We start from the raw sequence: 17,820 nt of genomic DNA, 5'->3' as shown, positions 1-17,820 counted from the left end.
GTATAGATCTTAAATGATGAAAAACAACATAATATTTAATCAGTTTTTATAGCCCATTTCGTCGACAAGAGTCCGGTCATGGATGATAATTATTATGATGTAGCTTATCTTTATCATCTTTACCTCTGCCATTATTACCTGTCATTATTACCTCTGCCATTTTTACCTCTGCCACTTTTACCTCAGCCATTATTACTTCTGCTATTTTTACCTCTGCCATTATTACCTCTGCCATTTTTACCTCTGCCATTTTTAACTTTGCCATTTTTACCTCTGCCATTTTTACCTGGCACCAAATAAAATACTTTACTCTGGTATTTGTAATTCAATGAATTTGGAATAGGCCTATTATTTCATATGGTACAATACGAGTGTTACATGATATGTATAATCACCGGCGGATCCTCGGGGGGGGGGGGTGGCACAGCCGCCCCCGTTGAGAGGCACAATTAAATAGTTTTAAATGTAAAAATGCTGCAAAACACAAGTGAGCCCCTGCCCTCCCCCTCCTTTTGCAAGCCTAGAACTTTTTTTTTGCTTTCTCGCTTACTTGTCATTTATGTGTGGACGAAATGCACTTAATATTTGATTGAAAACCCTTTTTTCTTTTACTGGTCTATTTGGGGGGAGGGGGGGGGGGCGGGTGTGAAATGTACTTAATTTGGGGTTGAAAATGTGCCCCCCCCCTTGGGGAATATCCTGGAGGGGATCCGCCCCTGTGTATATATTGAGATCAAGTAATTAATTAGTTCATATTCTTTTTGAAATTGTCACTTTGTGAACTGAATATTGTATGAATTTGATTTCAAAGAAAAAAACCCCAATAAAACATCTTTCAACAAAAGATTCTGAAATAATTACTATGTTAAACCAACAAAACGTGCCCGGGTACGGTGCACGCATCTAATACTATACTTAGTATAAGCATGCATCCGTGAGGCATCCTTTTTGCAGTCTGCGACTGAGAAAAAGGACGGTTCCTCCTCACTCGGCAAAAATGGCACACCTTGGCATGTTGAAAATCATGGAAATCAACCCGGTTTCCAGATTTTTTGAAGAACTATCGGGTACCATTGGATTCCCCATTGTGGATTTAAGATTCTACGCTTCGATCCTCATTTGTAAGTATATTTTGGGCCTTGTGAGGTTTGATACCAATTACGTGAGCTCGAGATTCACTTCTCGCACAATGCAATGCACACCGATGATAGTACAGTCCCGCATACTGAATTTTGTGGGTGCCGGTATTGATAATGGGAGGTTGACGTTGCGTTGAGAGGCTTAAGACTTGAGTTAACCAGGGTCAGGGAGCTCCCGCCCGCAATGAGTCCCAGACCGAGTCCGAGCCAAAAGAAAATTGAACAAAGTTTTCTCAATGTATGACGGTGGGCCCCAAGTCTGCACACCTAACAATTTGAGTTAAGATTGAACATGAATTTCTTCTTATTTCACAAAAGATTTTGGTTGATAATGTTCTTTATATTATTAAGAGTATAAGTGTACCAAATTTCTCATTGAAAAAGGAAAGAAAATATAGAATTTCCTTGAAAAAACCTCGGGCAGTCATTTTCAGATTGAAAAAAATGGTACCCCATGTCTGCGCACTCATTCACTTTGCACACGATTCGAGGATTTTGATGACAAAGGCTGCATTTTGAGGCTGTCACATGAAATACCCTGAATTCATTATTTTTCCACCATTTTGAGTCGGATTTTTTTATGAATACCTGTCTATAGTATTGCATGTATAAAGTTCATGCTCATTGCGTATCTTCTTTTACTAGAATCGCGCTGATACGCGGGTGCGCAGACTTGGGAGACCGCGCAGACATGGGGGAACTGGCCATACTTGGTTGACGGTATCTGAATTGCAAAAAGAAGACCTTGTAAGTTGTGTCTAAAACTTTCTATACCTGCTCTTTAATTTTATTACGGTATCTGCAAAATATAAGATGCTGTTGAATGTTCTGTTTATACAATTACAAAACATGGCTTGATAGGCCTATTAGTGTTTATAAAATGTTAGACAAAGTTGAATTGCACCTTGGTGAAGTCAAGTGAAGTGCAAAACAGAGCTAAGTCCCTGACTTGCTTTGAAAAAGCATGTAGAAATCAAATTTTGTCAGAAGTTGTGCAAGACTTGAAAGTAAAAAAGTCTGTGAGCAATGTGATAAAGAATTCATGCTGCGTCTTATGTATGTATTTCCACTCTCCCCCTAAATGACCACTTGACATATAAAGTTCTGGCCATCCCTGATGCATCTACAGGATTGCAATTATTAAATTACCAGCTGCATCAGACTCGGAGATTGTGATTTTGAATCCTGGGGCCTGGTGGATGTTTCATAAAGCTGTTTGTAAGTTAGGAGCAACTTTATGAACGGCTGGAGAACATTTCTTATGCACTAAGTAATCGCAAATGAACATACCATTTACTGCAACAAAGGATGATCAGTCATTCTTATAGTTGCTCTTAACTCACAAACAGCTTTATGAAACTGGTCCCTGGAAGATATAGCTTAGCGATTGGTCTTGGAGCTGATTCTTACAATTGATCATGAATAATACAATCAATCATAGAAATGAGCCCCATGATTTCTTCATTTGATTGGCTGAGAAGTACTGTTACAATAGAGTACTGAAGTGATTACATCACAATTTTTTTTTTTTTTTGGGGGGGTATTCCCGCGTTTTTGATACCATATTTTGGTTTGGCATGATGAAAAACCTCCACAGCCCAAATATGGAGGGAATTGGTATATAGGGGCCTTAGATGTGTCCTCGTGAATACATAATAAGCTTTTGTTGTTCTGCTCAGAAGTGCCTTGAGCATGCAACCAAGATGGAAGTGCACTATAAGATACTTGTATATTATTATAATTCCTTTGAAGTCAAGTATTATTGTCAAGTGGAGGAGCCGTGGTGTAGTGGTTCTGACTCTCGCCTTGTAAACAGAGGGTCGTGTGTTCGAGTCCCACCGCGGTCTGGCTTCCTTTGGCAAGGCGTTAATCCACACTTTGCCACTCTCGACCCAGGTGATAAATGGGTACCCGGTAGGATGTGAAAGTCATTGTAGCTTGTCCATTATTGTGTGCGCCTCACAGGCGACTGACTGGAATACTCCCCAGGGAGTGGAGGATGTGCACACATTGTGTGCAGGAATGACTGATTGAATCCGATGACCGGGTAATAATATATCTGTAAAGCGCTTAGAAACGTCGTTCCGATGGATTAAGCGCTATATAAAAGCGGATTATTGTTATTATTGGCCTGGTTCTTAACATTTAGAACCAGGCCAATAATACATTGACTCTATTGGGGCTAATTATGTATTCATGAGGTCATATCTTGGAGCCCTATGGACCGATTCCCACCAGATTTGGGTTGTGGGGGTTTTTCATCATGCTCTACTGCTAGTATCAAAATATGGTATTAAAAATGCTGATATGCAAAAATGATTGAAGTCACGCTTCTTTACTCTATGGTAACTGTTAAAGGGGAATGAAACCCTTGGAACAAATAGGCTTGTGTAGAAACAGAAAAATCAAAGAATAAGAATAAAGAAAGTTTGAGAAAAATCAGACAAATAATGAGAAAGTTATGAGCATTTGAATATTGCAATCACTGATGCTATAGATATCCTCCAATTGGCAATGCGACAAGGATGTGTAATGTCACTGATGAACAACTTTCCCTTTAGTGGACTATAAAATACCCTCAAAATGTCTCTTTTTGCTTTTTCTTATGATGATACAAACTCTTTATCCATGATGTATTCTTAAAAAAATATGGATTACATGCCCTCATGTAGAAAGAACACATGATCTATGGATAGATGTGATAAAAGAGGCAATGCAAGTGAAATATATACTAAAGTAATGGGGAGAGTTGTTCACAAGTGACATCACACATCTTTGTCGCATTACCAATTTGCTATCTCCATAGCATTAGTGATCGCAATATTCAAATGCTCATAACTTTCTCATTATTTGTCCGATTTTTCTCAAACTTTTGTTGATCTGTTTCTTTGATTTTTCTGTTTTCACACAAGCTATCTTGTTCCAATGGTTTCATTCTCCTTTAAGATAAAATGTCCAAGTCCATGCATGAAACCGTTCCTAAGATGAAGTTCCTAAATGCCTCCAAATATTTTCCTTGTTCTGATTTGCAGGCTATCCTCTTGCCCTGTTCTCTCGCCGATATGTCATCCACTCTGCCCCAAGCACTCAACATCTCTTCTATGCAGCAGCCGGCCTGTCCCTTGCGTACTTCAACTTCGGTACGTTATCTGTGTGTTTAAGTGGTGACACAACATTTGCTCCTGCGACATATGCTCCGATCCTAATATCTCAGAGGGCATAGGGTTAGACTTAGGATTGTAATAGTGTTTTTGGTTCAGAATAATGTAAAGATAGGGATTAGGGTTTATTTAGTTTGGGAGGTTAGGTTTTATGTTATGCTCAATGTGCAGGTTTTTGATCGGAGCAATTGTTGCCGCAGCAAATGTCATGGAACCGTTTACGTGGCCATTTTCAACCTGTAAGGGAAGGTTAACAAAGAGAGTGTATTCTATTCAGATATGATTATATGAAGATTTTATGTCAGCTGTCAAATAAATGTCTTTCAAGCATGGAAAAGTGTGTCTTGTAATACGATGCTGCAAAACCAAAATCTTTAAAAAGTGAAATTATGCAACATTAACAGTTGACACCAAATTTTACAAGAACATTTATTCATATCAAGAGATGTTTTCTTTATTTTCCAAATTGTGAAAATTCCTTAATCTTTATGAATATTTGTCCTACTTTAACAAATTTTGTATCAAACAAGTAACAAGCTTATGCTAATATGAAATTTCTCTAAGAATGGGTATAAAATTGCTCGTTCACATGTGATTTGATTTCCTGTGAAAACAGAACTTTTGCTGAAAAATAACGAATTACCAGATAATCATGCATTTGATATTGTGGGATTGAAAATGATACAGTATATGGGAAAATAAAATGTTCAACTGAAGATGGGAATAACAAAAGCTCAATCACACATCAAACAGAAGCTAACGGAGAGGAGAAGAGGGAACTTAACTGTAAAGACACAGGAACAAAATAGAACTTAACTCGATGAAGTCTGGTAGTGCACTGTTTAATATCTGGGCTACTGGGCTACTTTGCCTCAGCTAAACTCATAATGGTAATTCAAAATTAACATATATTTAATTTAAACGAAATCAACCAAAGAAAATAAAGAGAATGGAGAAGCCAACTGAAAGTGGAAAAGTCTAATTCATAAAAATAACCAATAAGAGATAGAGGATGGAACTAAATAAGAAGTTGGGATGATTACCTAATAAGAATGTTTAACAAAAGAATCAGATGTGGGAATGTAATGAATGAACACATCTGAACAGGAAAGGAATGACAGGAGAAGTAGGTTGAAAGTCTGATTTAAATTAAATGGATGACAACAGAAGCATCAAGAATGTCAACAAAGCTGCACTAAATACCAAAGCTTGAACTGTAAATAACTAAACTATGAAAGGAAACATAATGTAAAAATAACAGTCCTACAATATCATGCATTTCATATGTAGCTGGGTGAACATTTATGCCTTCACCTGTGTGTAGTGATTATATACTTGCCCGTAACATAAAGCTTAGCATTGTTTTATAATGCTGCTTTCTACGATTGATTGCATTGATTGATCGTAATAGTCAGCTCTGCAATCAATCACTAAAACTGTTGTTACAGGACCCTGATTTCTTCCCCACTTATAATCTAAAACAGATTTGATTAAGAATTACCCAATATGGGGTAGAAAGGGAAGAAGCACGTTTGCTGTGTAAGTTTTCCCCCATATTGATCAAAATGCAAGTTTAAAGGGTCAGTTTCAACTCAACGTTAAAAATTTACATTATTATTATAAGTATTTGGTATCATTTGGTGATTTCAAGTTCAGTGTTGACCTTTTGGTGTTGGTGTTAGGTCAATATTTACACAAATATAACACTAAACATAAACTGAAGATAGTCCCAAAAAGTCACTCACTAGTTGTTGAGATGTCGATAATGTGATCTGGATCAGTTTTACAAACACTGAATAAGTTTTGGAGCTAGGGGAAGCAATCCAATTTTCAACACCAAGGCCAACACCAGGCTTGAAATCACCCAATTTACCCACCAAGCATACATGTAGATGTTCCCATTTTACCAAACATTGAGTAAAGTGTTTTTAGAGTGTATGTGTTTTTTTTTTTTATATTGCTATTTCAGGACTGGATTGTATGCACTACATTGTGACCATAATAGCAAACTTTCTACTGCTTCAGCTGGTTGGAGGAACTAGGACATCAGTAGCAGCTTCCTTTGCATACAACATGGTAAATTTTCTTTTCCTGTTTGCACGATTCCCACATTGAACAAGTCATTTTCAACCAATTAATTGTTAGTTAATTTACCATTCTATTACAGTTTTATCCTGGAATTTGTAATCAGAGTTTGTAGTTTTTTAGTCATCATCGAGATTTGCCTAAAACCATTTTTTGTCTTGCCTGCATAGCGAGCAAGACTACGGTTTAGGCTCCACTTTTCTGATGGCGGTATCGTCAACAATGAAATCTTAACCAAGTTTAAGTTTTTGAAATGTCATCATAACTTAGAAAGTATATGGACCTAGTTCATGAAACTTACACATATGGGTAATCAAGTGTTACTGAACATCCTGCCTTATCTTCAGGTCACATGACCAAGGTCAAACAAAGGTCATTCACGATCAACGAACTTACCATATTGGGAGCATATTTTAAATGCCATCATTTTAACTTTGAAAGTTTATGGATCTGGTTCGGGGAACTTGGGCATGAGGGTAATCAAGTAACACTGATCATGTTAGACAAGTTTCAGATCACAGGATTAAGGTCAAAGGTCATGAAGGGTCAATTAACTTAATATTGAAATCTTAATCAAGGGTAACTTTCTGACATGTGATCATACATGTGACTTTGAGGGTAAATGGATCTCTTGCATTAAACTTGAACATCTAGGTGAAATCAAGTATCATTGATCATTTTTGATCAGATTCAGGTAATCAAGGTCAAAGGTAATTTAGGGTCATTGAACTTAGTATTTTATTTTCTAGAATCAAGATGCAAGATTTATTAAAACAAATGATCGAAGCTTGTTACAGCTGAATTGTCAAATGTTTTACAAAAAGCATGAAAATACACATAAAATCAAGAAAAAAGCAATGTTAAAAAGAATCATGAAATTACAAAAACAAATATGGTATAATCATGATAATAATGTAGAAGTGACCTTAGTTTTGGAAAGTTTTGAAAAAGTACATATGTTGGAAAAATGATTCACTCCTAAATATAAAATTATTGAGATGTAATATGGGTTTTAAAAAGGATTAAAAGGAAATTTGTTGTAACAGCTTTAAGTAGATTCAGTATTGACAATTGAAAATGAGAAAAGAGCAACAGAAATAACTGTCTAATGTGAGAGCAACTTAAGGAAAGTAAGGGAAATATATCGGGAGAAATCAAGAACAATTACCAAACAATGATGCTCTTATTAATGAAACTGTAAACCAATAAGAAACATTTTCAATATGCATGTACAGTGAATAATGGATACAATAATTGCCATAGTAATTAAAAGTGTAAAAAATGATTTAAGAACAAAATATACACCACCAGTCAGCCACTTCTAACTCACCACTACACCACAAAACAGAAAACAATAGATTCGGTCCACCTGAATGTATCATTATCTACATGGATTATCATATGAATGTTTTTTTATGATAATAATTCTTTTTGTTTTCAAAGTTGGCACTGCTGCTATATTAAATCTCGTAATGCAGGAGAGACTGCCAGAGGCATTCCACTTGTTTATTTATTACTCTTTTCTTGCACATCTGAACCACATACAAAGATTTTTTCCCTCGATCTTTGTAAACATTGAAAAATGCTTTCGTCAAACATAGTGAATTATGATTTTGAATGTGCTCAAAATATTGATAACACTCTTCGTGACACTTTGTAAAGTGATAAAAACAATTCATCACAGATTACTTTTGCGTGATTGATTTGATAAAGCCTAGCATATCAAGTGATTGATACATCAAAGTTCTATAAATGTAAAAGGGATAAAATCATTATTATGTTGATATTTCCCTCTCGTTGTGGGTGGGTTAGAATCGACAATGAACAACTGCTTATGTGCGCTGATGTTGCAATCTTGCACATTTGTACAATTAAATTCAACAATCGTAATAATTAGCTTGCTCTCCTAGCTTCAAATTAGATTATACAATTAATGCACATTTATGAGTGTGTTATGACGATGCAGCACACTCGAGGGTATTTACAATTATGCGAAAGCAAGAGGCGCTTGCGCCGAGTGCTTTTGCATAATATTGTGAATGCCCGAGAGTTGCTCGCATCGTCACTAACACCATGAATCTTAAAATGTGCATTAATTGTTTTATAAAACGGGTCGGCAAAATGAATTTTTCATGGAAATCTTGTTCAAATCCCTCCAACTTGTGTACGATCGCACAGACGAAGACATCACAAGACTGTCAATTATGACATCACAGGCGTATCTACTATGCGCGCCTAAGTAAGCGCATCAAAATCCTAGCCAGCCTCTTTTACTGAACGCGTATCAGTTTATGCTGCACAAAAATTGCACAGTGCTGCACAAAAAAATGCACAGTGCTGCACGAAAAATGCACGACTGGAAGGTTGCGCATAATTAAAGCATGAACACGTGACTTGAATACGCACTCACCATTGGCTACATCCTTGAACCCGTTTTATAAAAGCTAATAACTTGCTAATAAAAGGCAATAGGTCTGCGATATTAAACATCTATATAATAATAATAAGTATCAATAGTGCAATACTGAAATCTTGAAATAAAGAAGATTACATGGAAACAGAAAGGAGAGCAAGAGTGATGATGAATGCAATCTCTGATGGCAAATCCACATGTACTTTATAACATACCTGTAACAGATATTGCCTGGTCTACCTTTTTAATTAATAACAATTCTACATCCCTCTGTGGCTATATTTTTCCTTCGGGAGAATATTTTTGGGAATATGGGAATAAACTCCATCCGGGAGTGGAAATGTTATATTCAAACTCTAGGTAGGCAATACTGTATATTATTATCCCCCTCAAAAAAAATCATTCAGCATGCAAAGAGTTAACAAATCTAATAATAAACTGTTCTGTGTTGTTTTCTTGATGTTATAGGGCTATTTACTAGTTGCATATTTCTTCAAGAAGGAAGACTTCCACATGCTCGCTTGGGACACTCCCCAATGCGTCCTGTGTCTCAAGATGATTGGTATGGCATTAGACGTCTATGATGGTCACAAACCTGACAAGGTAAACACGCTTTACAGAAATATTCTTACCCGTGTCATTGGGTCCTAGCTTGCCCACGGACAACCACAATAATATCAATAAGCCAGTTCGTAGTTTCTTTCTGCGCATGATCAAAAGATTCTGCGCATGATCAGAGGAAGGTCATTTGTACTAAAGTGACATGGTGGTTTAAAATCTAATGAGATAAGCGCCGACTTTGATGCCTTGATATTCATAAATTCATTTGAATTGTGTTTTTCATTTACATTCACAAAAAATAACAATGCGTCCACGAACGACTGGTATTTCACCGTTTGCCAAGTACATTGTGCAACGTGCTGTGATATGCATTCAAAGTAGAAATGCAACAAATACCTTCATAGAGTGTTCATTGGTGTGCTACTCTAGTCACCTGGTCTATTCAATTTCTTCATCCTGCTATGTAAGGCATGCTTACGTAATATCTTGCTTTGAAATCTGCCTGTCATAATGAAAGAAATGAAAGGTCATTTGACCAAAATTGTCCATGAAGTAACTATGAACTGGTGTATTACATTCTGATCTTGTAAAATGAATATCATGCTTTCATCTTACTTTCTGTTCGCTCCTTTATCATTATAGCTTGGTAAGCTCAGCCTTATTCAGCACACAAGCATTAATGGGAAATTAATTCCTGCCAGGTACACATTTGACCCTCCTGGGTTGAGTGCAGCAAATGTAGTTTGATATCTTGCCAGAGACCAGTGGTAATGTGGCATGGATTTGAATCAGGAACTACAAAATTCAGAGACCTATCCATTAGGCCATTTTCATATGCCCTTCCTAGATGGGACGTATTGTGGTATCATGCTCGATGTCCGTCTGTTCATCAGTTAACTTTTCCTTGTAAACGCAAGAATTTCAGTTTTACTTTAGGCTCATATAATTTGGTGTGTATGATTCTAGCATGGATCCCAGGAAACTTACTGATTTTGAGGGCACAATCAAACTGACATGTTTTAGTCGTACCCTTCTGAAGTCCTTGTAAATGCGATAACTTAAGCTTAATTTAACCTAGGCTCATATAATTTTGTGTGTATGATAGTACATGTAGCATGGATCCCAGGAAGCCTATTGATTTTTAGGTCAGAAGGTTATAAGTCAAGATCACAGTTACATGTTGTCATCTTACCCTTCTGAAGTCCTGTTAACATGATATACTTTAGTTTAACTTAACCCGATCTAGGCCGGGGGGGGGGCCTCCGTGCGAAATTTTTTTACCACGCCGCTCGCTGAGTTTTTACTTTCAAGTCTTGCGCAACTTTTGAGACCAATTTTGCGTCACCCAGGTATGTGGTTCCGAAATTACGCAACATTGTGCATGTCAGACCGAAAATTGCTCAAAAACGTGATTTCGTGTACAAAGTCAATGCAAATTGTGTTTTCAACCAAATTTCATAAATGTATGATTATTTTTAGTTTTGCCAGTCTAAATGTATTCATTTTATGATTTTTATGATCACAGAAGAGTCCCCAACAAATTTCATTAAAAAAAATGAAAAACAAAAGGTCAAGAAAAACAAAGAAATACATAAGAAATTGCAAAAAACAATATAATACATAAGAAAATGATTTGATATCACAATTTTTTTCATGTACTCTTGCTAAAGACATCACAAAGAGTTTCTATACCAAAAATTAGTACATTTGGAGCTATATTTAGGGAGTTAGAGGAAAAAGTATGATTTTGCATACTAATTACGCATAAATTAGCATAATCACTTAATAGCGATTCGCATGAAATAAATTACTATACAATCTTGTAGATTATGTCCCAGACAACCCGCGTGCCAATTTTTGGCGCGATCGTGCGGTCGACGGCCAAGATCTTAGGGGGGCCTCCCAGCCCCCCCCCCTCCCCCGGCCATAGGAACTCCCAAAATACCCCAGCCTAGATAGGGTTAACCTAGGCTCATATAATTTGGTGTTTATGATACTAGCATAGATCCCAGCAATTCTATTGATTTTTTAAGTCTGAAGGCCAGAGGTGAAGTCACCACCTTGACCAATAACTCCATTTCCATGTTACAGACAAGCGTATTATGTGCTCGCCTTTATAGCAACACTCTTGTTTACACTCTTGTTTCCACTCTTGTCTTGCGAGCTTTCCAGCAAGGGTTTTCGTCTTCAGTTGATGACTGTAAACGGTATTGCCCAAACGTCAGCAATTACTTGGATTTAGACGAGGTGCCATACATGTGCTAAAGCATTCAAGGAGTAAATGCTACTGGGCACCCATTTACCTCATCCGGGTAGATAGTGGCAAACTGTGGATAGGTTTCATGCTAATATGGGCAATATATGATACAGATACATGTATGCATAAATGAAGCATCCATTGATTGTGTGTAGAAACATCCTTCTTCCTCATTTAATATTGTACATGTACTATGCAGATTGACTGAGATAAGCCACAAAAAGAGACACAAAATTATTCATAATGACACTATTTATTAGAGTTTTAAGTGGCTTATCCACTTGAAATCCAACGTCCTATTCTCTTGAAGTGTCATAAAATCATTTTTACATGGAGGCATTGTATTTTTAGCAGAATTACTGGTAGGAACATACAATAGTACGAAAGAGTACCCATTGAAATATGTGAAAGGGAATTTGGTTTTGAAAACTAATGTCCTATCGATCCATTTAAAGTGTCAAAATATCTGTATGCATTTTATTATTGCTTTAACTGGAAGTATGTGTAGGAAAATTAAAAATTAACAGTATATTAGGGGTTAGTTATGTTCATGAACATGGATCAAAATTATTGATTTTTTGGTGTTTGAACATTTTTGTTCCAACTCTTTCCAATTTTTTAGGCTTCTTAACAACAGTTAGAGCCATGTCTTTCCTGCAGAAATCCTACAATTTTTCTTCCATGAAAAATAATGAAATTTATTGTCATTATTTGGCCAATTGGTGTGTTGGCTCAGTTGGTGGAACGTCTGCCTCACAACTGGAAGGTCGGAACTTCAAACCTCGCCCATGTCAGACCAAAAGATATGAAAAGATGGGAGTTGCTGGCTTTCTGCCATATTGTTTGGCATTCAACAATCAAAGGGAAAGAGCCTCATCTGGTGCTGCACAGCGGCTGCCGGGCCCACAATCAATTGGGCAAAGCAAATTTTCAGAGTATTTCATATCATGTCTATTTCGAGGTTGAGCAATTATGGATATGGATTTAATCATAGGCAAAAGAATGGGAAATGTAGTAAAGCCACCATTAATAGCTTTCCTTCAGCAAGAAATTTATCTAGACTGTGCTGCACTCCACCCAGGTGAAATAAATGGGTACTAGGTAGGAAGAAAATCCTCAAATGCTCAAGCGCCCAATCAAGGTAATAATAACATTATCGTGTTCAGCAGGGCCTGCTAGTATGATTGGATTGATTGGTTCAATTGTAACTCTTTGTAAGATGTGGGCCTGATATGAGTAGTTGAGGACTTGTGGTGGTACTTTACATGACGCTGGTTCTTAAAATCTTTTAATACATCTTTGTTTATATTTCTTTTTTTTTGTATGATATTAGAAAAGCCTAAACAAGGACCAGAAAGAGCATTATTTACCCAGACTACCAAGTCTCCTTGAGGTTGCAGGATTTGCTTTCTTCTTTGCTGCCTTTATGGGAGGCCCCCAGGTAAGAAAAAAACAGTCGCTTGCAATGAGCCGCCCCAAAACCCACCTTGGGAAATACACAAAAGGGGCAATGGGCAATTTTGCCCCAGGACAGACCAAATCACCCTGAAAATTCTTCCAAAATGCATGCTTTGGGGCGATTATTCTTCCCAGAGTTACCCTTCAGATCTGTCAAAAACAATATGGAAGATTATTTAGAAAAGTTATAATTCTAACAGAGGCAGTTTAATGACATTTCCTTTATCGGTACTGCATAATTGCTTCTTACCCCTGAAATGTAGCCTTAAACTGAAAGAAATGGCCCCCAACTTCCGCAATTGTCTCATTGATGATCTTGAGTCTTTATAGGCCTATTTTCCCCGACTTTCAGTCTCATGAAAATAGTAAACCTATAGTCTCAAGATCTCTACTGGGCAATAGTTTGTTCTACTAACCTCAAGAGCAGTCAGTATTGTATTCTAATAACCAATGGATTTTTTCAATGCTGCACTTTATATTACCTTGATATGATATAGAAAAACAGTGCAATAATATTTACTATTATTATTTAGTTGTAGGGTTTTAGAGGCGCGGATATTTCTTGACGTATTGCGAGATTGTTTCAAAGAGACAAAATATTAAAGCTGATTTTTAATGTGCATGCCTATGAAAACCATCCAATATTGAAAATATTGGACGAAATGAATATTTTGCCCTGCCCACAAGATTATCATTGGTTAATAAATAATTGTGCGCATGAAGCTATTTTTACGTCACAATGAAATTGCATTGCGTATTAGTTGCCAGAAGGTGTGGTAAAGGAGCATCAATCTATTAAATTCAAATGCACTTGCACTATGTAGAAATATTGTTACTTGCTGAAGAACAATATTTCTTTTCATCCCACCCATGGCCATCCAATATTCCCTAAATAACTGGTGGATTGTTTTGGTTGCAGTTCTCGATGCGTCAGTACTTGTACCTGGCCAATCAACAGCTGTTACCCAAGGGAGAGATGGAGAATCCGTCCAACCTTCGACCTGCTCTCAAGAGATTCTTACAGGGTCTTGTCTATCTTGGATTAACCATCTTCTGTCTTCCCGTCTACAGTCAAGTGTACTTGAAGAGTGACCAGTTCATGGTAAATTCATTCATACATACATCCGTCCGTCCATCCATCCGCCCATCCATCCATTCACTCATTCACACATTAACTCTTTCATTCATCCATTCATTCATTCATCCATCCATCCGCCCATCCACCTATCCATCCATTCACTCATAACTCATTCATCCATCTACCCATTCATTCATTCAGTTATTCAGTCAGTCAGCCATCCATCCTTTCATCCATCCATTTACTCATTCATTCATTCACACATTCATTCATTCATTCATTCACTCATTCATTTATTCATTCTTTCATACACAGTAACTCATTCATTCCATTTTTATCATAAATTACAATTATGATATGAATTTATACAATCATGATATGAATTTATGCAATCATATTAAAAACTTGAATATTAAACCTAAAATTTCTTGAAATGAAATGAAAAACTCAAAAGGAAAGCCTATCTTGGATTGACCATCTTCCAGTCAACAGTCAATAAAGAGTGATTAGTTCATTGTAAATATAAGCTTAAACATAAGTGCCAGATGACGCCTTGTTTTACCTGTAACCTAGTGAGGCCGGAAATTTATTTTTGGAAGCTTTGAATCAGACTACACATTTTGGACTTGGATTTTACCAGAGTCTTTCGTTCAAGGCGAGACTTTATTCTTCATCAGTGTTCTTGACTGCAGCATTGGCCTACTGATCGCGCCACACCAATCAAACTGATCGATATTACGTAAATTATACTACATCCTTACGCTTTGTGTACCCATGAATATTCATGAGGTATAGTCTATGAAATAAACCCTGTTATATCATCATCCCCATAGACTTTTGGTAGACTTTGGACTCATGAGGTTATCATTAAAAAAAGGCACACTGCCAGATGATGTAACAATCAAAAATTGAGTCTGAACAGATTCTAATGAACTGACCTCCTAAATGGAAAAAATGTAATACTTTCTGGTATGAAATGTGTCACTGATGAGGATGGGTAATTTTCTAGGGTCAATCGGGATACGCCAAACAAACTTTTTTTGGTTGCCTAATTGCAGATGTCAATAATTTCAAAAGAAATTTGTAACCATTCCCCCAGTATTGTCCATTTTATGTACCATTACCAATGCTAGCTTGCTTTTATTGGGTGCACACTCCACATGAATAGTGGCTATTCAATTGCATTAATTGCATGGGTTTAATGGTAAAGACCTTCTTATTGTGGAAAGAAGAAAATAATATACCAAGCAACTTAGAGGTTACTGCATGAGTCTTCATTCAGCCAAGGCTAGAGGCCAGCACAAAGGGGCGTGTTTATACTTTGCGTATCCACTTTGTTTGATACAACATCGAATCATATCAGTCATAACAGCACACTGGTGTTGTGTATTCTAAACACACTCAGCGGCCCGTAACACAAAGTTTAGCAATGATTGTAGAAACATTTTTCTACAATTTATTCCATTGACTACAATGTACAATTGATTGTAAATCAAGCATACGATTGATTGCTAACCTTTGTGTCACGGGACCGTGATGTGTTAAATCTATTTTTTATAATAATCCTTGGTTTCCTCCGAGTTTGAGAATGATTTACTTTCATTTTGGGGTTGACTCACCTCCTTTTAATGATATCCTGTAGCCTTTAGTTTCATACTACACAGGGCTAAGAGTTGACATGACGGTCAATATTGTTAGCATGTCAGTGGGGATCTGTATAAAATGGGCTCCAAATGAAACTTCACAAGTGCACTTCATAAATTCCACCCAGTCGAAATGAACAAAAATTTTGACACAGGCTGAGCTTCAATAATCTTTATTAATAAAACGGGTTCAAGGATGTAGCCGATGGTGAGTGCGTATTCAAGTCATGTGTTCATGCTTTAATTATGCGCAACCTTCCAGTCGTGCATTTTTCGTGCAGCACTGTGCATTTTTTGTGCAGCACTGTGCAATTTTTGTGCAGCATTAGTTCCAATAGCACGTAAAAACTGATACGCGTTCAGTAAAAGAGGCTGGCTAGGATTTTGATGCGCTTCCTTGGGCGCGCATAGTAGATACGCCTGTGATGTCATAATTGATAGTCTTGTGATCTCTTCGTCTGTGCGATCGTACACAAGTTGGAGGGATTTGAACAAGATTTCCATGAAAAATTCATTTTGCCGACCCGTTTTATAAAACAATTAATGCACATTTTAAGATTCGTGATGTTAGTGACGATGCGAGCAATTCTCGGGCATTCACAATATTATGCAAAAGCACTCGGCGCAAGCGCCTCTTGCTTTCGCATAATTGTAAATACCCTCGAGTGTGCTGCATCGTCATAACACACTCATAAATGTGCATTAATTGTATACTAAACAGTAAACGCACGTCAATTAAGAGATTGGTTGAATCACAAAGTGGCTGTTGCCCATCAAATCATTGGTTCCGGAATCACAAAATGGCAAAAGAAAGACCAATGAAGATAAGATGAAATTAAAAATGTTAATTGTAACGTCCTGTAACCTATTAGTTATTACTGTGAACTTTAAATAAACTGGTAAGTTTGTTTAATTCCATCTCATTTTCATTGGTCTTTCCTTTGCCATTTTGTGACTTTGAATTCCAAAACCAATTGATTTGAGTGTCTGGACTACAGCCTCTTTGTGATTGAACCAATCCCTTAATTATTGACATGTGTTTAGAAAAGATTATTGAAGCTAGCCTGTGTCAAAATTTTGTTCATTTTGACTGAGTGAAATTTGTGATGTGCGCTTCTGAAGTTTCATAAGTTTCTTCTGGAACCCATTTTATATAGATCCCCACTGACATGTTAACAATATTTACCGTGATGTTAACTCTTTGGCCTCTTCATTTTCCCTCTGTATTATGTTCATGATGAATGACACATTATTACATGCGACTGATCTGATGATGTATTTTTCTTCCATTTTCTCCTCAGCAATCATCATTTCCCAGCCAAGTTCTATCGATTCTCCTCTGGGGTATCTTTGATAGAAGCAAGTACATCACATCGTGGGTTATGGCTGTAAGTATCAGGGAAAACTAGTATTTTTGGTCTAATGTGCTGCACTCAACCCAGTTGAGGTGAATGGGTACCTGGCAGGAATTTATTCCTTGAAATGCACCGAGTGCTGGAAGGCTACTTGAGCTACAGCCGGGGGAATAATATCCAAGTCTTTTGGAAGCGCATAGAGACGCTATTCATAATGAGTTATGCGCTATACAATAACTGTGTATTCCATTTGATGGATTTACAACACGGTAGGGTGCTACATAAGCACTTGCCCAATTGCCCGGGGCAAGCAAACGCTAGAGTCGGGCAAGTGTTTTGAAGTAAAGACCAAAACTACTTGCCCAAATTGGGCAAGCAAAATTCACACAGAAAGCAAAATACAGTAGAATGACCAAAATTAGGGTCGAAATGACATGATATTAACCATAATTTTGGTCATGGCAAGTAAGATAAAATTACTTTGGAAAAATAAATGCAATAACAAGGTAGATAAGCTCATGTCAAAAGAGAGAAAAATGTCAATGGTTTATAAAACTGCAAAACTATCGTTTGAAGAGGTAAAAGTTTTTCGAGGATTTTTCGGGCAAGTGTAATAGATTTTTGGGCAAGTATATTCCAACTATTAAAAAATCTACTTGCCCGACTGGGC

General features: G+C 37.0%; 1 protein-coding gene across 1 annotated transcript in view; it reads left to right on the top strand.

The window, feature by feature from the left end:
• The first annotated feature begins 908 nt into the window (after nucleotides 1-908).
• Nucleotides 909-17,820, top strand: part of LOC121427734 (lysophospholipid acyltransferase 5-like) — a 30,529-nt gene continuing 13,617 nt past the window's right edge. Inside the window, exons 1-7 of the mRNA XM_041624273.1 lie at nucleotides 909-1,121; nucleotides 4,172-4,279; nucleotides 6,270-6,376; nucleotides 9,267-9,401; nucleotides 12,950-13,057; nucleotides 13,994-14,176; nucleotides 17,097-17,183. Coding sequence (XP_041480207.1) covers nucleotides 998-1,121; nucleotides 4,172-4,279; nucleotides 6,270-6,376; nucleotides 9,267-9,401; nucleotides 12,950-13,057; nucleotides 13,994-14,176; nucleotides 17,097-17,183 — 852 coding nt within the window. The 5' untranslated portion in view covers nucleotides 909-997. The remainder of the gene's footprint in view (nucleotides 1,122-4,171; nucleotides 4,280-6,269; nucleotides 6,377-9,266; nucleotides 9,402-12,949; nucleotides 13,058-13,993; nucleotides 14,177-17,096; nucleotides 17,184-17,820) is intronic.

This window comes from Lytechinus variegatus, chromosome 14 (genome assembly GCF_018143015.1).
Source record: "Lytechinus variegatus isolate NC3 chromosome 14, Lvar_3.0, whole genome shotgun sequence".
Taxonomy (NCBI): Eukaryota; Metazoa; Echinodermata; class Echinoidea; order Temnopleuroida; family Toxopneustidae; genus Lytechinus; species Lytechinus variegatus.
Note: the sequence above shows the minus strand (reverse complement) of the source record. Positions and strands in the feature narration are given on the sequence as shown.